At 33.0% G+C, this 20,683-nt stretch overlaps 1 protein-coding gene across 1 annotated transcript in view; it reads right to left on the minus strand.

Annotated features, from left to right (window-relative positions):
- Positions 1 to 967: 967 nt before the first annotated feature.
- LOC105791912 (ABC transporter G family member 31) overlaps positions 968 to 20,683 on the minus strand; it is a 34,076-nt gene continuing 14,360 nt past the window's right edge. Inside the window, exons 6-24 of the mRNA XM_012620220.2 lie at positions 14,451 to 14,527; positions 14,198 to 14,342; positions 13,656 to 13,957; positions 13,300 to 13,581; positions 5,302 to 5,618; positions 5,061 to 5,221; positions 4,881 to 4,984; positions 4,637 to 4,793; positions 4,488 to 4,538; positions 4,230 to 4,357; positions 3,812 to 4,144; positions 3,420 to 3,710; positions 3,230 to 3,313; positions 2,879 to 3,012; positions 2,569 to 2,796; positions 2,246 to 2,417; positions 2,055 to 2,142; positions 1,644 to 1,810; positions 968 to 1,557 (exon numbers count right to left, since the gene is read on the minus strand). Of these exons, the coding sequence (XP_012475674.1) occupies positions 1,291 to 1,557; positions 1,644 to 1,810; positions 2,055 to 2,142; positions 2,246 to 2,417; positions 2,569 to 2,796; positions 2,879 to 3,012; positions 3,230 to 3,313; positions 3,420 to 3,710; positions 3,812 to 4,144; positions 4,230 to 4,357; positions 4,488 to 4,538; positions 4,637 to 4,793; positions 4,881 to 4,984; positions 5,061 to 5,221; positions 5,302 to 5,618; positions 13,300 to 13,581; positions 13,656 to 13,957; positions 14,198 to 14,342; positions 14,451 to 14,527 (3,488 nt within the window). The 3' untranslated portion in view covers positions 968 to 1,290. The remainder of the gene's footprint in view (positions 1,558 to 1,643; positions 1,811 to 2,054; positions 2,143 to 2,245; positions 2,418 to 2,568; positions 2,797 to 2,878; positions 3,013 to 3,229; positions 3,314 to 3,419; positions 3,711 to 3,811; positions 4,145 to 4,229; positions 4,358 to 4,487; positions 4,539 to 4,636; positions 4,794 to 4,880; positions 4,985 to 5,060; positions 5,222 to 5,301; positions 5,619 to 13,299; positions 13,582 to 13,655; positions 13,958 to 14,197; positions 14,343 to 14,450; positions 14,528 to 20,683) is intronic.

Here is a 20,683-nt window from a genome sequence, read left to right on the forward strand (position 1 = left end):
GTATAAAATTTTAATTTTTTTGTAAATTACACATCAAAAATTTATTACTTCTAAAAATAAGTGCTGGGTCATTGAATGTGATTTTATACATTTAATTTTTAAATTCTTTTTTAATAATGTGTTTTAATTTCCATAATTAGTATAAAGTAAAATGTGTTATTAAAGCTTTTAAATATAATTAAAATATATTAATTTATTTAACAATTTAAATATAAGTGAATATTTAGTACACTAGTAGTGCATTTTTTATTCCACAAACAACCTTAAAATTTTGGCATGTATTTTTTAATATTTATTTTTTAATACTTTACTGTACCCTTATAGAATGCTTATCAACACCGACCCTACTAATAGTATATCAAATAATTTCTCTTTAATTATTATAATAATACAAAAATTCAAATAATAATTGAAACATTTTTATCATATTCATTGTAGAATATAGTTTTATTTCATATAATTAATACAACACTACATTATTCAAAATAATAAAACAATTTTAGCATTATTAAAATATTTGTACAAACTATAAAAATTGATATATTGTAAACTCTTCACTATTTAATTTTTATTTATTCCTTAATAGTGAAAAATTGACCATAATGCTTCCTAGGTAATATATAATTAATATATTTATAAATTACATGTATAAAATATAAAGTTATCTATTATATAAATAATTAAAAATTATTATTTAAATCTAAGTTAATATAATTTTTCTTTTTGTTAATGGAGACATGATGATTTAAATATAAATGAATTATAATATAAAATTTAAAATTTTATTATTATATAAATTCACTTAATAAAAATTTTGTAATTGAGTTAAAATTCTTGTTTATAAGCATGATAAGTTTTCTTATAATTAAATTTAATTAACTAAATATTTTAGTAAAATTAAAAATCTTATTTATAAATATGATAAAACTTATAAATAAATAAAAATTAAATAAGAAATTTAGCAATATAATGAAAAACTTGAGCATCTTGCTTTTATATATAAAAAATGATAAATATAAGATTGGATAATCAAGATGGCAGTAAGTTTACAAGATTCACAGACTCAACTAACTCCTGTGGCGATGGCAACATTAAGAAGAAGCTAAAGTGTATTGGGTTAAGTGTCTTCTCTTTTTCCCCAATGTTGTACCGAGTGGTTGGGTGAGTTGGTAGGTTAATGCCCCTTTAAATAGATGTCATTAAGGAATGTTGGGAATGATACTTGCTTTTGATGCATCTATTTGGCTTTGTCCCACTTAAACTGTAGACCATAGCTCCGTAATTCATTGCTCATCTTTTTTGGAAGTTGAGAAATTTTATTGATAAAGCGAAGACGCTGAAAAATAAGATGCAAAAGCCGAGTAACACTGCCACTGTAGTCCCCATCATCCCAACATCAATACCGAAGGATGTTGATACATACTCTTTCACAGTGCCTTTAAATGTTGGTTCAACAATCATGGTTTCGACATCGCCAAGCTGAGAGCTGACAATACCCTTTAAGCTCCATGCAACAGGACAAATGTAATAGAACCAGATCCACCATCCTGGAATTCTCTGTACAAAATGGTAACAATAATCAACTAGAAATTTTACTATCACTTTTTCAATAAGATATCGACAGTAGATTATGCACTGCGTACTGGCTTTGGGACAAGAAAACCAGAGTGGAGATTCCATAAAGAGTAAAAGGCAGAAGAGAGGACTGATGCCGTATGCTGAGAAGGTGTGAGACCAACAGCCATCAAACCATAAAAGGTGAAATATGTGAAGGTAAGAAACATGAAGAGAAGATAAAGAAAAAATTTTCCTGCATAATATAACAAAAAGATTCATATAAGCAAAGTTGCATTTATTGGAGACGGTTGGTTCACAAAATTTTCTTGTAATTACTACTTGGTATGATCAGATATTGGATTCATGAAATAAATTTGATCCAAATATATATTTATCAAAAGAAAATTCATGTTTGTTTCTTGTTGTATTTGAAAGACAATTTGACTTCAAATAAATAGCATAAAATGGGGTTGTTAAAGGTAAATAAGGAATCTTACTGGCTGTTCTTTCAAAATTAATCATGAAATATGTGATGACTCCAAACAAAATTGTTTGAACAAGAATGTATGGGAGCTCCACAAGACCCTGTTCCACAAAAGAATTGGAGCAGCATGTGTTAGTACCTGCATTTTAAGGTCAAAATAAACTATATACTGAACCAAATTTCCTTCAGGATCGCGCCAATTACCTGGGCTGCAGCATAAGAAATTGGAGCATAAAATCCTGCTGCTCTCTCTCTATAGAATACTGTTCTTTCGATGGATACAATTGGCTGTACTGAGGAAGCATTATTGACACCAAGAAATATGCATGAGGAATAAAGGGCACCCATAACCATAAACAAACCTTTAGTTGTATGCCTGCAGAAACAATATATACACCAAATGATTTATTGTATTCGGTTTGTAAAACAATGGCAGACAAAATTTCAACTATTACCACGAAAATGGAGGTCCAAAATATGGACAACGATTTTGTTACACAGAAACATGAAATAACCAAATTACTTGCCTTTGGTTACCAACATCCCAAAAGACGGAGCCATATATTAGTGCGCACACCATTGTGAAAACCAGTCTCACCAAGTTATAACGTGGACTTCTCCAGTACACAAGACTTTGCTTCTTGAGGCAAATCAGAAACTGAGACAGTTGGTCTTGTGAATAGATGGAAGAAAACTTTAAAGGTTGTGAATCAGGTGGTGGAACACTCAAACGTGTAATGGAACCTTCCACTTCCCTGTAATGAGTATATCAAAATGTTTAATCATGTGGTCGAAAACAAGTTAAACCCACTAGTAACATGACATCGCAGTAATTACCTATATTGTTCAGAATTTTGGTATATATCTGCAAAGTCTCTATCAGTTCTCTGCTCTACTGCAGGATTTGTAACCTCAAGCATCCAGGTTGCCGGGTTGTATCCATCAGGAATAGAGGGAATGCCATCAATGCTCTACATTAAAGAAAAGAAATATTAAAACGTAAATAATCACCATTCTGATCATTAGCGAATATGCTGAAATCTCGTAAATACCTAAATAAAGGTCCAAAGGAACGTGAATGCATTCAGTTTCCTTGGTGCATTGCAGTTATAGTCTTGCTTGGTCTCAAACTTGAATGCTAAGTACTATTTAAATTCAAAAACCTGAAAATAATGATAGTAAAGTCACCTGGAAATAGTCTATCAAAATCTGCGAGCGCACTCCAAGTTTCCCTCCATATATAACCCGACCTCCTCGTTTCAAAAGCAGCAGCTAGATATGAAAATTTATAGGCAAACTTAGATGAACAGAAAAGTATTATTTAAGCTTCTTAACCTAGATATCGCAATGGCATTTAAAACATTATACTCAGATAAACCTCGTCGAATGCTTCAAAAATGTCAATACTGGGTTGATGAATAGTGCACACCACAGTTCTTCCAGTGTCAACAGTATTACGAACAGTTCTCATCACAATTGCTGCAGCCCGTGCATCAAGTCCAGATGTAGGCTCATCCATGAATATAATGGAAGGATTTGCAACAAGCTCCACCGCAATAGTTAAACGTTTTCTTTGCTCTGTTGATAAGCCACTGCTACCTGGTAAACCAACTATAGCATTCCTTAGTGTATCAAGCTCTACCAAACGCATCACTTCTTCAACAAACTCCTATAGGTAAGTGTGCAAAAAAGAATATGAGAGATGCAGTGAAGTGAAACTAGACTAAGTACAAAACCAATATAAATTGATGAAAGGATTATGCAGCTCACAATTTTCTGGTCTTTGCTAATTTCTTTGGGAAGACGAAGACTGGAGGAAAACCAGAGAGACTCCTCAACTGTGACTTGAGGAGAATGTATATCATTTTGCTCAACATATCCTGAAATTCTGGCAAATGTTTCCTGTACCTTTGGGTATCCTGATATCTTAATATCCCCTTCAATGTATCCACCGGTTTTCCTCCCGGAAAGCACGTCCATCAATGTAGTCTTTCCCGCTCCGCTGGACCCGACTAAGGCCGTAAGAACACCTGGAGTGAATACTCCACTAACATTTGAGAGGAGCTGCAATCTCGTTTCAGGTATGCCTTGTGCACTCATTTCCTGAGATATTGGATAAAAGGAAAACAGGGAAATTGAAATGGATGGTATACACAACTGCAATAACAAAACCATGAGAGAATCATACCGCAGGCATATCCACAAAGTAATTGAGATTATGAAAAGTCATTGCTAATGGTTCAAATGGAAGAATCATTCCCTTCTTACTACTGCCCTGAGCAGATGGAGAAGCCGATTCCAACTCTACGTTTTCAGCTGCAAAGAAATTTTTTTTTTTTTGAATTTTGTGGAAGAAATATCAGAAGAATCCTTTAAAAGAGGCGCAGAAGCCCTATATATCTATATAAAAAAAAAAAAGATGTTGCATATATCAAAGATGACTAACCACCACTATTTTCCGTGTCATCAGGTACAATTGCCGGAGCTTTACCTAAAGCTATCGGGAAGAGAAAAAAAAACGGATACAAGAGAATCTTGAAATACGTACATAATAAAGAGTTGGGAATTAATTTAATAAATAAAAGGATAACCCACGATTCAGGTAGGCTAGGGCCAGAGTCACAATGATGTTGAAAAGCAGGGCATAACCTATTAACACACCAACTCCAAGCCAATACCAATATCCAGCAGAAGGTAGAGCATGTGAATGAAGCACATTGTATCCAACTGTATTGTTTCCAGTAGCAGATATCTGAAAAATGTCTCCACAATTACATGTCTAGCATATCGATCATTATCAATAAACAGAAAATTGATGCAAGCAAGTTGATTAATGCACCTTTTTCCACCTCGTGGCTGTGAATTCATTAACAGATATTGCTCTTTGCGCATACTGTAACGGTGATAGCCATGTAGCCCAAACCCACCATGGCTTAATCTGGTCTGAAAGATGAATAAATCAATGAACATCAATAACTTTTTTATCTTCTATTCACAAGTGAATTATCACACAGCATACCTTTAGGCATAAGAAATCCACCCATTAACATTACAATTAAAAGTGCAGCTGAGCCGAAGGTATTGGCGACGACTATATCTCGAGCAAGAGCAGCCAAGGTTCGAAATAGACCAATTGACATTTGGTGTACTACAAATTTTAATAACAGGAAGCGGAAAAATCTGAGTCCAAAAACAAGAAGTAATTAGAAAAAGATTCCTGATAGTAAAAACCTAATGTGCGAGAGTGAAAGAGGAGATACCTCCCAGCAGAAGGGGCAAAACCAACAGTGAAGTACGAAACACAAGACCATACTACAGCCTCAAAAACAGAGTAAGGTACACGTATAATCCAACTGACGATAGACCATACCCATGGAGGATGAAATAGATTATCTCGTTGTTTGTAAAATACTGGGAGTCGAAATATCATAAGGGGTAGCTCAGTAAATCCATTAAACATCAAATGCACCACCCCGAAGTAAAGGCATGAGAGGTAGAGGTTGCCATCATTCTCATCTCTAGGATGTAGTCTTGTTCGGAAAAATAGTGTGCTCGTCACAAATGCCACAAATGCCACCTTAAACGTGTTATACGTAGATTCAAAAGTGAAAACCAAGAGCAAAATTAAACTTCAAAGTAAAAGATTATGTAAAAATTTCATTGTCCTAAGTTCTTACGTGATAGCAGTCAAGCGAAGAAAAGATGAAACTGTAAAAATCTTCAAATCATAGATTGTTCCTCAAATCATAGATTGGTTTTTTTTTTCTCAGCAAATAAAAAGGTTTTTATTAAAAAATCACAAAAAAAAAACGTCATGAAACTAGAAAAATAAATGCCAAAAAGAAAAAAAATGATGGCCGCAGCAACACCATCTCCAAAAGCATAACACAACTATTAAAAACCACACCATACCCAAATAATACCAAATAATAAACCTAAAATCACATCTTTACATAAAATATTTATCACTTGTCACTCATGTATCCTATTATCTCAAATGAATTGTCAATTTAATAAGGAATCACAAAAGAGACTAGCAAATCTATCAAATGACGACATATGACGAGTTCAGTTAAACTCGTACAAATACCCCTCGCGACCCTAAAGCTAGGAGACTAACTCGTTGCCCTCTCCTAACTCCAACTGTGCAATCTTCTTCCCAAGCTTCTTCTCCTTCATAACCTTCTCTATCACTCAAATGCTACGACTCTCCCTCCAGATAGGATGAATCGACCATAACCCCCTCCACGCCATATTTTGGTATTAATAGTCATCAATTCTTCAACCACTCCGTTTTCATCCCTTGAGATGGCAAGCCCACCATTCTCCAATTGCCAATGAATCTTCTACTTTGTTCCTTAAAATTTTCTTTTGTTTTCATTAATAGTATCTTATAGTGCCTTAATCAAATCTTCTCACACTTTCTGGTTCTTCTTCTTTTTTTTTCCTATTTTCCCCCTTCATGCCTTTAGACATTCAATTGCTTTGTAACTTTTAAAAATCTTTGTCGATTTCCTTTATATACCCGATTGGCTTTCTCCTATTTCTTTTCCCCGTCACCACTCCCTCTCTATAATTATTAATATGGGTTATCTCCTTTAAACCATTATAAACAGGATCTGAAGAATCTATAGCCTCCTCATCCAACCAATATATGTCAGCTCCATAATATGGAATCACTGAACCTACTACATTTAAACCAGTCTGATTCAGTTGCTCAATAAAGGGCTAATTCTAGCATAATTCATCTTGAATATTCAATACAAAACTTACACCATCATCAGCTGGATTACAAGCCAAATAAGGTTGCAGGATCGTGCTTTAGGCTCTGCTTCGTATCTAGGACGAAAAAGAGTGAGGAATGATTAAACTAAAAATTAAGAAAACGATTATGAATCTTAACCATTTGATTAACAAACTTATCATCCATACTATCAGCAAAGCCTAAATGCTTTCTCGCCAATTTTCTTGGGCCCCACTTGTATAAAGGATCAAGTCAGCCAATAAAACTTATCCATAATATATCGAATTTTGTTTTTTTATTTTTATCTTTTAAGCCATGAACGTAATTATCAGTAATGCTATCATCATTTACGTTCCCCCATAACAGTAAACGTGTCGCAATCACATGCCTTTTCGCATAGTTTTCGACTTATCTTCAATATATTCAAACTCTCGATTTGACTGACCATCTTCCCCCTCCTTCCTGATAAACTTAGGTATGCTATTTCGTATGATTCAAGGCTACCTTACCTTATTGATATTTACAAACTTTACCGAACCATAACTACTGGCTCCACCTTGATGATTTTGACCTCATGAATCAAGTTTTCACATTGTAGCCTTATCACTTCACCAATCCTTGACTTTCTATTAGTGACGATTTAAATGTTACCTCTGACAAAAGAATCCAAGTATCTAGTACCTGTGTCAGCTCTAATAAATTCTCCAAACTTCTAGACAATGTTTGTGAATGCTTGTATTTTCCAAGTGCTAATTGGAATATCATAAGAGGATATCCAAGGAATCCTACTTTTAACTTTAATGTTTTCAGACCACCGTACAATTTTCTTAAACACCTTCCTTAAAACAAATTGCTATGAATCGTTGAAAGAATCAACAACTTTTGTAGTTTGCACCTCATTACAGTAAAGCAAGACCATTTTTTTGAAGATTCTTCTCAAGAATATATCCCCTCAACTCTCGAATCATCCGAATTAGTTTTGATTTTGCTAATCACAAAAAGGGTATTGCACCATCCCATCCAGTATCGCTTCAACTATTTGAGGTTACCTGAGACACTTGTTTTTGGGTACTAAAGATCCTGACAACAGCACTGCAAGGGAGCAACATTCCTTGTAAGAGAACTTCTTAAGCGTGCAATTCTTAGGCAGCATTTGTTGACACCTCTACTTGGGATCAACCTTCATATTCGGAAAGCTGTGAAGATAATCTTGGGAACAACTTTCATATTGGAAAAAGTTGTGAGTCTAAGCTTAAGAAGATTGGCTAGACTTTTGGTTTGGCTCACTTAGCTTGGAAGCTCATATATGAACACTATTAAGAAGTTGCTTCTCAACCTTTCTCTATAAAATAAGTGCTTCCTGCCCTTTCCTCATAGAACAAACTATGCTTCCTCTTATGTAACTGTCATTGTACCGACCACCTATATAACTCTCTCCCACTATCCACGTTCAATAACCTCCTTTTCTTCTACTATCCATTATTTATTCCACGTTCACCTACTTTCTTAATAACCTCCCTTTCATTACTTTGAAGGGTTACAAATAAAGAATCAGATGTTTCATTCGGGGGGCTTTTTTATTTTTTATTTTTAAATTTAAGCCTGTTGTTTTAATTTTCTTTGCATCTTTCTTCTTCAATTTTTCTTCGTTGCGATTTCTTCTCTTCAAACTTTCTTTTTTTTTTGTTATGTTACGTTACACTGATTCAATATGAGGTCTGACTTTTCCTCATAGTTTAATTCGTTGGTTGGTAAGTTTGATTTAAAGTTTTGGTGTCGAAAGTTCTTCGACATAACTTCAATTTTGGAATGTTAGTTTTTAACGATTTGACTATGAGTTAATCATTTGCTGGATAATTGTTTATCGTTTAGGGGCAGGAACTCAACCTTGTTGCTTCTCCTTTGAATTGGTATCCGGTGGGTACCGATAACCCAACTTTCCTTTTAAGCTTAGGAGTCGAAAAATTAATTGTCGACTTCATATGGCCGTGTGGTAGGCCGTGTAACTTACTGTTCGCAAAAAACCAGACTGTCTGTGGTTATGAATTGTGTAGGGTTCACACGGGCTAGTGACATGGGCATTTGTCTTGGCCGTGTACCTCACTGTTTGCGAATTAGGACCACACAGGCAAATAACACGGGCATGTGTCAAGCCGTGTGGGATACACGGGCATGTACTAGACCATGTGGAGTCGCACGGGCCAGTTCTCCAGGCCGTGTAAAACTACACAAGTATGTGAAGTAATATTTAGAACTTGTCATTCGGGCCACAAGCGTCATTCATAACAAACGCAGGCCTTTCGTAAGGTCCGTGCGATCTGAATTAGACTATATAACTTGATATCCGATAATCTGACGATGAACAACTTGGGAACGATACATGTGTCTGCTATGTTGAACCTAAGTACGTAGGAACTATCAGAACGTAATGTGCTAATGTATAATGTATGGGAATTATCCAAGTATGATATATATTCTATTAAGTTTGTTGGTATGCCTCTGCGCTATTCTGTTGATGAAGAATATGCGATATTTGAAAATGTTGGATTGATTGTTACTGATTTTGATTTATAGCCCTTTACATTATTCTGTTGATAAAGAATATGCGATATCTGAAAATGTTGGATTGATTGTTACCGATTCTAATTTATAACCTTTTATGTTACTCTATTGATGAAGAATATACGATATCTACATATGTTAAATTGCTTGTTACTGATTCTGATTTATAATCGTGCATGTGACTTCATAGCAAATCTGATATGATCTGTTGAGGTTTGATCAATTTGTCTTACAAAACATGGGCTTCCATGTCTACTGATTCTGTTATTGAATGATAGCATGACTTACATGCTCATCACTCTGATTCTTATATACATGCCATGATACACTGCATGGGACTTGGGTTGATGTGAAAGAAGGAAGTTTCTGGTAATTTAATTATTTGCATTATCTGGTGGTTTATCCACAATTTTGCTTTGGAAACTTGACTGTAATGTAGTGGTTTGACGACATATGTCTGATCTAACAACTTTTAACTACAAATATTATGGTGTTACTGTCCACAGTTATCTGTTGGTGTGATCTGGCTGGACAAGTCCTAGGGAAACTCTATTTGGTATGTAGCGGAGTTGGGTAGGACGTTTTCTGATAAATCTGTATTCTAATTTGTTTGAAAAATATTGCATTTGCATAAACATACATGTTTTGTTCTGCTCTGTTATGTTCTACTTTATCTTATTCTGGTTGATGTGTATTGTTATGTTATATTTACATTATGGAAATCTCTCGGATACCTACTCTGTTTCATTTTGTTCTTATACTCGTTATCATATTCTCCGTGTTACTCTAATTTATGTATTACATTTTGTTAATTGTAATTGATGTTGGTTATACACTGGGCTTTCTAGCTCACCCTTAGTTTATCTTTGTGTCTTCAAGTAAGTCTCTGACTTAGGATTGGATGGCATGTGGGAGCTTGGATTGTTTTACTATAATGTAAAAATGTTCCTAATCTTTTGGGTTTGAAATATGTTTTTGAGCTCATCTTAGTTTTTGCTAAATTTGTTAATAGTTAATAATTTTTAACACATAACTACAAAATCATTCAAGTCGACAAAATGGATTTCGGTTTTCAACATTAAACTCCAAAAATATTTTTCCACCATGAATTAAGTAAAATTTTGAATTTTTTTGGATAATTGCTAAATCAATTTTTGACGTATTGATGTAACTCCTCTAGATTTGGTCTTAACTTCTAAGCCGGGTTTGGGGTGTTACAAAAAGTAATCTTAGAAGATTTTTAATCTAATAGGATTTGATTTTGTAACCTTTGAGATTGTGTAAATTCCTTAAATGTAGATAGGCCGGATCTCGTCCGTCAATGTAAAACTAGCTATATTGTTGGATTTGAAGGAGATCAACTATAAATAGAGAGCCTCCCTCTCATTTTAGATCATCCATTGAAATATATTGTTTTGTATTCTTTGAGTGAAAGAATATATTGAGAGCATCTACTCAAACACTTGTCATGCATTGCTTTTTTGTGGCTATTATGTTCTTTTGAGCCTTCTTTTGTCTTAAGTTGCTTTCGTTATATTTTTGGTGCTTTTTGCTATATTTTTAGTGACTTAGGCGCATTCAGAGCAAAGAAATCACCTAAGGTCGGACGAATTGCGAGATGAAAGATCTAGCCTCGTGACACTAGATTGTAACGTCTCCCCTCTTTAATAAAAAAAAGCCTTTACAAATGTTAATTACTGGATCTTCTTGCTTTGAGTCCATTCATTTAATTTATTCAAGTCATTTGCAACATTCTCTATGTTGTGCTCCATATCATCCATATGTGATACATGCACGGATGAGGTGAAATTTATTAAATTCCATTCACTGAAGCTGCCAATTTTTAAGTTTAAGAAATCAACAGACTTGTAACGACTTTTTCAATGGGATCTAGGTATTTTTGCATTGAGATGTCTTCATGGCGTTCGAAGATCTATTCTTAGCTTCAAAATGCACTTTGAATCACTTGATTTTGAGTTTGGGAACTTAAGTTATGATTGTTTTAATGAAGATCGCGCGAGTAGAATTTCTGGCCAGGATTATAGCGAAAATTATGAGTTTTGGGCTTTTAATTTGAGTTTAAATCATATTAAGTTCGGTTTTTAGGCTTAATTTTTTATTATATACGAGCCAAATATTTTTTATTAGGTTTTATTATTTTATTATTCATTTATTACGAATTTTAGATATTGTTTAAGTATTTTAAGTTGTTTAGGAGTTTGATGTTTCTTTGTCAAATAAGAAAGTTTAGATTAAAACTACTTCTTATTTAGATTAATTAGAGTTTTAGTATACTTTAGATTTTTATTTGGATGTACTTAGTTAGCCTATATAAAGGCTTCTTCATTGTTCATTAAGCAGACAATTGTTTTCGTTAATAAAGCTTTCGACTCTGGGAGTTTATTTCTTTGGGCAAGACTTCTTTCTTATGATTTTCAGAAATAGTTTTCTTCTAGATTTTCTTCAAGGAGTCGTGGGAATTCATTCGTCACACTTCAAATTGCCAAGGATTATTTCCTGGAGGGTTGATTAGAGTCATTAATTGAGTTTGTTGGGATTTATATCTCAAAGGGTTCAATTGGATGTTAATCCTACTATCCATCATATCCATCGATTTACTCGTCCATCTTCCACTTGTTTTTTTAATTTCTATTTCTTATTTATTTCTTATTTCTTATTTTTATTTTTATTTTTTTATTCACAAATTTCTTCTTTTACTATTTTTTATTTCTTTATTACTAAATTTGTTTATTTCTTCTTTTCAGATCAGATCCAAATCTTTCCTTTTTGAGTCAAACAACTTGAATTCAATCCTTCTTCTACTTCCTCTGCTTCAATCTCTTATCAATATGGATTGTGCATTCAACAACCTTAACCACTACTTTTACTTCTAGCATTTCCTTTACAAAGGCGACTACTGTGTCACCATCTGAATTCAATAAGTTTTTTTACAAAAGCTCTACCTTGGATTAAATCTGGCAAGATTTACCATTGATGATTTACTAAAGAATTTGTCTCTATTAAAACTACAAATCGCCTAATATGCTTTAGCAATAGTTAGAAAAAACAAACCTTAACCCATTATCCATATTTTATTCCCAATGATGAAAATATCAACTATCCTGCCATACTTTCTACAAATTTTTATTAGCCATGTTTGACGCACTGTCATTGATCAAAATAATTTATACTTTATTTCACCTTCATTAATAATTGATTTCGCCATTTTCTTAAAAACAGCAAAGATGCCACATTGTATGAAGCTATAGTTCTATTGGTCTTGCCTTCCTCTATTAATAATTTATTGCAGCACTATTATTGTTGTGATAAATTAGAGAACATGAATTTGAACGCATTTAAATGTATAATTTTTTCTACTTCAAGGAATAAGGTTTTAAGTAAATTAGGTATAGTATAAAAAAATAGTGGTAATTCTAAATTTTCAAGTGGTGGTCATACGGTTCATACCTTCAACATTAAATTAGGTTAAGAAATAGGAACACCTAAATTTGTCTACGTTTTACATATACCCATCACTTTCAAGATTCAAGACAGAAAATTTGAGTAAAATTGGTACTTAGAGAAAAATAGGAGTTGCCAATAAGGTTGATAACTAAACAACATATTTTCTTACATTTTGTCCAAGAGTTCTTTGTGAACCAATGATTTTGTAACTTAGCATTGAGATAAGTACAAAGGAAAATAACTAATAGAGTTCTTTAACTTTTGTTCTTATTCCTGGGTTGTTGGAACCTTTCAACAAAAGCTAGTTTTTCATTAGAAATTCTAATAACATGATTTTCTCTTATGTAAAAATTTAGTAGTAATTAAACAATTTCACTATGAGTTGGTTGGAGTGAAACAATGATGGTTAAGAATCAATGTCACATTATGATGTAAATTTCAAAGGTAAACATAATAAGTGCAAAAGTGGAAGCAACCTAAAGCATACCTGGCATGTCCTGAAGATGTAAAGGAAACGATGCCTAGTGATCAGTAGTTTTTCTCGTGCAAAGCACGATTTTAAAAGTTCCCATTTTGGTGCAGCATATTTTGTTTTGGACAAAGCTGAAGGATGGATCCGAGATTTATCATATGGAACATTAAGTGTTGACTCTAGAGACCTTCCAAATCTAGAATTTTTAAATGCATCCGCCATTTTTGAAACAGGAATGAACTCATATGGCTTCGATGGATCAACCCAGTATTGAGCTTGATCTTTTTTAGAGGTCACCTAACAACAACAACTAGTTAGGAAAGTACCTAAAGAATGTCTAACCATAAATGTAGCTATGGAGAAATGAATACCTCTTGAAGAAAATCTGCAACACCCTTACGCGGTGGCAATTTGAATCCTAATGACTCAAAGAATTCCAAAACATCTTCTCGAGGGCCTTGATACACCATATATCCCTCAGATATGAACATTATATTGTCAAATAGCTCATATGTCTCCGGTGCAGGTTGTAGTAGACCCATGAGTACAGTTCCTTCCATTAGATGAACAAAATTTTTCACGCATTTTACAATTTGGAATGTTGTAGAACTATCAAGTCCAGTGGATATTTCATCCATAAAAAGAGTTTTTCTTGGCCCAACAATCATTTCTCCTGCAAAGGGACAATACCATAATCTATCTAAACTAAAAGTCAAATGATAACCTTAAGTAAAGTCTTTATTTTTTAATTAATTAATATTGCATTATAAGATATTAAAAAAAATCTCATGCTTCCAAGGATTTTAAGAATAGAAATGTAACTTTGTATATAACTGCAAATGTGGATAATGCAAGCGATAAGAATCTTAATTGGCAAAATTCAATGATGAAAAAATTGTATCAAAAGAGACACCTGTAGTAACTCTTTTTCTTTGTCCACCGGAGACACCTCTTTGCATGTCACTTCCGACGACTGTTTCTGAACATACGTCAAGGCCAAGCACTTTTAAGATATAATCTGTTGAAATGCTATGCTTTTTACCCCCGACAGATGATGCCTGTGAAAAATTAAGTAAAAGAAACAAGTTTGTAAATAATAATAATAATAATGAGAACAATTGCACCGATAGTTCTCATAACTTTTTTCTTCTTTAAAAAAAACTGACCTTCATGAAAGCATCAATCTCCGGAGTTGGGCGTATATTATTTTCTGTTTCTAATTTGGTTAATTCCTTCATACACCCTGGAAGTATATATTTAGTATTAAAGAGAAGTAGTAAAATAAAACAAATGTTAGAAGCAAAACATAATCATTGTTTATGTAAGATATGGTGGAGGAGATTAAAGGCAGTTCACATGATGGTGCTAAGAGCCATTAGTGTAGGTTTTAGGAGAGTTGGAGAGTCGAGTGTGCTTGTGATCACTAACTACTATTTGGTAGTAAACATTTTATTATTAATAATTTTAAAAAAACTGAGATATTTCTTTTTCAATGAGAAAAATGTTTTTTAATGAAGTTTAACACTTATGTAAATTGATGGAATACATAAGGCTTTACAAGTGAAATGTAAAAAGTAATAATTATGAGATCCCTATGCATTAAAGTTGTGCTGCCAAAATCATTCTTGGCCATTGTATTGTCAAAACATGACATAAAAATGCTTAAAGGTCGACATCTGTTAAACCTCCATCCATGTAATACATAACTAAACTCATAAGTTGAATGATAGGATACTTGGGGACAACACGTGAGTGCTTGTTACAAGAATAAGTATACTAAAAATGACTCGCTATGAGAGTTGCATTTGATATTTCACTCAAGTATTTTTTGGAAATAATCTCATGTGTTAGTAGTGTAAATAAACCTTAGACTTGTGGCATCGACTTGTTTAATATGTTGAGTGTTATACTCTTATTGATCACGAAATGGGTCTACAATGACAAATGCTTAAGGTAGGATGTTTTGGATATAACATAACACAGAAACTTTCTCTGGGAAAATAGATATTACCCCAAAAAATGCGAAAAACTAAACACCTAATAGTGTTTTTTAGAACAATCTCATTAGATGTTCTAATCATATCTGCTCTTTTTAACACAATGCCTAGAACTACCCATACCCCCTCCTCAACCCATAAATAGGAGGATAATGCGCTTCAACGCACTCGAACCCATGTCCTCTTGTACTGACAGTAATGCCCATACCAATCGAGTTAAGATTCAATCAGCTTAAACATCAAATAGTTAGAAGTTTAATTTTTATAAAGTTTAAAAAAATAAATTAAGGTTAGAATTTTATTAAATCTTATATGTTTAATTTAAAATTTATCGTTATTTAATGAATTTATAAAAAAAAAGTTATGGAATCTATTAGTTTTAAAAAAATTGAAATCCATGTTGATTTGAAAAATTGGTAGTTATCGAAAATACTTTTGTAGATTACAATTCAAAATTAAATTTGTTTTTTAACAATCTTATTATAGGTTCTGATCATAAACGCTCTTTTTGAAACAATGCCTAGAGCTATCCATAGCACCTCTCCAACCCATAAATAAAAGGATAATATGCTTCAACGCACTCGAACACACGTCCTCCTGCATTGGAAACAATGTCCATGCCAATCGAGTTAAGACTTAATCGAAATTTTTTTTAATCAAAGTAATTTGATTTTGGTCAAGTCTAATTATATTACGATTTTCTTTATTTAAATTACATTTGAGAAATTTTGAAATTTCCAAGTTGATTATATAGATCTAATGTTAACTTAATATGTTCAAAATTATTATGAATGTATGATGGATGGTTATGGGCATAAGATATGAATGGTTTATCTATGTTTTATGATATTTATTTGGAATAGGGTATGCGCATCTTGCCTTATTTTTTTACCTCAGGTTGTGCAATTCTCTTATCAAATGCAACTCAAGGTTTATTTATTTTCAACCTAATTAGTTATTGATGAGTTTTTCATCATATAAATATGTTTTTTCCAAGTCGAAAAACATTACCTTGCAACAAAATAGCCCATCCTCTTTGATGAAAGTTTTCTTCTCTTAATCTTCTAAAGCCAATAGGATTTGGTTATAGTTTGGGAACACACCTATGAAACTTAAATGTTTGTGCCCTATTGATGCATCAACTAGTTTTCAATCATTAGGACTAGGAATCTACCTTTTAGGCAAGCCTTGTTAAAATTCTTAAAATGCATACGCATGCACAACTTTCCATTATCTTTTATCACCATTGGCAAATTTGAAAGCCACTCAGGTATACCACCATTGATGAAATCAATTTCTAAGAGTTTTCACACCACTCTTTGACCACTTGGATTATTTTTGCAAAATCCTACGCCTTTTTTATTTGACCGCGAGGTTGACATTTAAAGAGTGTGTAATGACTATGTGTCAATATTGCAAATTCATTATTATTCATGAGCACTTATTAGAAAGTGATGATTTATTCAATGGATACATTTGATTTCCATTAAACATAATTCTTAGAAAAACATATCCCATGAAAATTAAATGTAAAGGGTTGTGACTCTTCAAAATAGTGTCCATTGAGTGTATATAAATAGAGGGTCTATGTTGCTCACAAAGATATTACAATCAATTCTATTTTTCAGAAATTAGAGTAAGAGTTAGGGAATTCCTCGATTTTACTAATCAAAGGAAATTCAAAAGCTTCGCTGTATCTCGGGAGGAATTTTGTCTTAACCCTCTAGCAACCTTGTGTGGGGGCAAATAGTTCTCTTTGGAAAGCGTCACCCGTGCCTCAAAGTTTACTATTTAATTCAATATCGTCTCCGAATCTATCTTCTCCACTCAAAATTTCCAACATGATACATTTTTTGTTGACCATATAATCACATCAACATTCTTTCTAAGCAAGCCCTTTAAGATGCATTTCTTGTTCTTGAGGAAGGTAGAATAGATTTGCGTTACCCTCTTGGGTCGTTATGGTAGAGCTATAAATCTTCTATCTACCCTTTAAATTATACTTTAAATTGGTTCATCTGACCCCAAACATCCAAACTTCCCAAGCTCATCGTGCTCTTAGTAATTATGTTTGCCTAGGTTTCTATTATCATTTTCTCCTAGCTTCTTTCTTTGTCATTTTCCAAAAAGATTATGTTAGTGATCTTTGTCTTCATTAAGTTAATTGGAAAAAAGTAATGTGGAACTATCTCACCATTTTTTGTTTAGATTACATAATCCCCAGTTTAGTTAGGGTTGGGAATATCACCTTCATGCAAATGGTCACCAGAAGTAACTTGGTCTTTTGCATTAGTCGTTAACCAAAAAAGGGATATGTTGATGGCTGGTCCATGAAAAGAAATTCTACCATTATTGTTGTGGTATGCCTTCAATCACCCATAGCAATTAGAAGGGTGATGGATACCTTCACCTCGATGGATTGTTCAGTGAAATCAAATATAATGTTCTCCCTATTAAATTACTTTTTTTGAGAGGTCCTCTTCTCGAAACCTTTCAGTGCAATACTTCATCTATGTTATCACTATATGCTAATATAACCTCTAATGATTGCTCAACATGATCATATCGTAATCTTCTTTTAGTTTCCATTTAGTTTGTTTCTTTGGCGAATTTGCATCATTATATGGCACTTTAGTTAGTTTTTTATTTTCGTTTCATAAATCACATAAATTCTAGTTTCAATGTTTTTATAGTTATTTTACTACTATTTTTTTAACGAGTTTTTATATGAATTTTCATGAAAATTAGAAAGCCGTTTATTAGAGATTTTTGGATGTAGATTAGTACAATGATCGAGCAAAAGAAGAGGAAGCAAAGAATACAAAGAGACATGAGTGCTACAATGCCCAATCATGACACTTTTAGGTTAATATTCTTTTAATTTTGCTTTGGTTTTACAAAGCCAATTTTGTTCTTTCCACATCTAAAACAACTATTAATCTTAAAAATTATTATGCAACGCATTTATATTCCTAGTTTATTATAATTAAGAGAGAGAGAGAGAGAGAAAGCATTACAATAGTAGCCATAATTTTTTTTAGTTTTCTTTACATATTCCTTATTTTAAGAGTAATTGCTTAGATTTGCTTGTGGATTTCAATCGGTTCTCGAATTTGGTATTGAAGAGAATTAAGTTTCATGGGAACAATATTTCTTATCTCTTTTACTAGTTTATTTATCATTATTAATCAAGTATTCGTTTTGAATTTCGGATGAACTAATCTTTCCTATTGATTGGGGAATTGTAGGTTAATGGCTTAGTAATTTAAGTTGTTTAGTGGTTAGTTTAAATGTTGATAGGGTTAATTATTTAATTTGTAATTAGAAATTAATAAGTAATAGTTAGGTTAATAAAATATTAAGAGAGTGTGTAACAAGATGTTGGTTGGATTTTAGCAATATAATCGAATAATTACCAACCAATCTAAGATATACACCAACTGTTAGGGCTACCTATAAGATACAACCTATTTAGGGGGTGGAGATGAATGAGAATGATGGTTAATGATTTAGCTTATGCCTATAAAATATTCATCAACTTAGGTATTTGTTAAACACTTGTTAGTTATTCACTAACTCAGGTATGTATACTTTGATGTTTATCCTCATTAAGATCCTTAAATTGACTATTAGATGAGATAGATTATTAAGTGCCATTAACTGAAGACTCAAAGCTCTCATATCTTTCTACTTTGCTCAAGATCTAAACTGGCGAGGCATTCAAAGGGGTATAGGTATCGAAATCGTCTTATGGGGCTCCTATTCTCCTTTCGAAGTTTTCATCAATGAAGGCCCTATAGAGCCTTTCTTTGCATTCTTAGGGGATCATAAGAAGTGTTGCCCCCAAGTTACCTCAAGGTTAAGGCTTCATTTGTGTTGTTCACTATTCAGGGTGACAAAGTTAAACATTCACATTTCTTTTGTCTTAGTATAGTTGCTTACTCTTTCATAGAGGTTATATAGCCTCTCAAGTTTGTCGTCAGGTAGAGCATACTAAAGGTTATCATGGCTTATTCTACAGATGAATACTAAAATGGCCAATTTATTGGTTGACTCCTTGGTTATCTAAGTAGCGTTGAAGTAGCATATTTAATATCAAGGTAGCTCATTAGATTGTTATTAGAGGGAAATAAGACTAGTTGGACTTTGAAAGTGGGTTTATTGGAAAGTGGCTGAAAAATAGCTATGCTTGTTCAAAAAAATACAAATGGTTCCTAGAAGGATGGTAAGATAGGTTCTACTCTATTAGCTAAGGGTTATAGGGAAGAATCTACATTTGAGTGCATTTGAGGCACCCAAAATTTCCACGTGGTTATTGTCCTAGACTAGGTGGATCCTCTGAGTGCCAAAAGTTGCAGGCATTATCTTGCTAGTAACCTTAGGAGCAAGGGGGTCATTTGAATAAAATGCCCATTACATCTTCTCCGACCTTGTTCTATAGAGGTTGCTTAGCTTCTTTCTCAAATATTCTAGTTGTTCATTAATAAGGGCATTCTACCTTTGAGAGAGGATCAGTAGTGGCTAATATTCTTCATCTTTGGCTACTCTATTTTGATTTCAATGTCAACCAGGGATCAAGGAAGCTACGTGTTCTTACTTCGAGGTGGATTTTTTATCTACCACAATATGTTGTGGCAAATTAAGCTCTATTAAACACTTAATAAGCTTGTATTCGAGAAATTTATTATCTTTTTATTCAAGTTTATATGCTTAGTACTTTCACATTTGAATTAAATAAAATGATTTTTTTTAGTGTGTTTTATGACCTGTTAGGCCAATCTGGACCTAAGCAGGAAACTAACTTGTTGGTTAAGTGTGCAAGACAACATTTTTGGTCGATGAGTCAGTTGGCTGTCCCGGATGTCGAAACATTCAGATGGAATGTTGCAACATCCAACTTCAAAGCTCAAAGGGGAACATCCAACTATCGGTGTCGCGACAACAACTACCCAATGTCGCGATAGCAAACTTCGAACCTAGAGGGGGATCATTCAGCCTTCGATGTCGCGACATCCAACATCGAACCAAGAGGGTGTTAGAACATTTTCAAATATTTATAATGTTCCAATAACTATAAATGAAATGATATAATTAATCAAAACTTATATATTTTGGTTATTGGTCAATAGTTATATCACTTGATTTTTGACAAAGAACTACGACTATTCAAACAATATTACTTGAATAGTTATGTTTAATTAAGAGATATTAATGACTAATTATGTATCTTTAAATTAAAGATGTGATTATCCGAAAAGACACCTATTGAAAGATGTCTCTATCAAAAGACATGAAAATTTTTATAAATAAGAGTGAGATTTAATTTGGAAAAAATACCAACAATTTCTCAAAAGTTCTTTCTATCCTTCCTCCATCTTCTACTATTATTAGATTATTTTATA

Source organism: Gossypium raimondii, chromosome 7 (genome assembly GCF_025698545.1).
Source record: "Gossypium raimondii isolate GPD5lz chromosome 7, ASM2569854v1, whole genome shotgun sequence".
NCBI lineage: Eukaryota > Viridiplantae > Streptophyta > Magnoliopsida > Malvales > Malvaceae > Gossypium > Gossypium raimondii.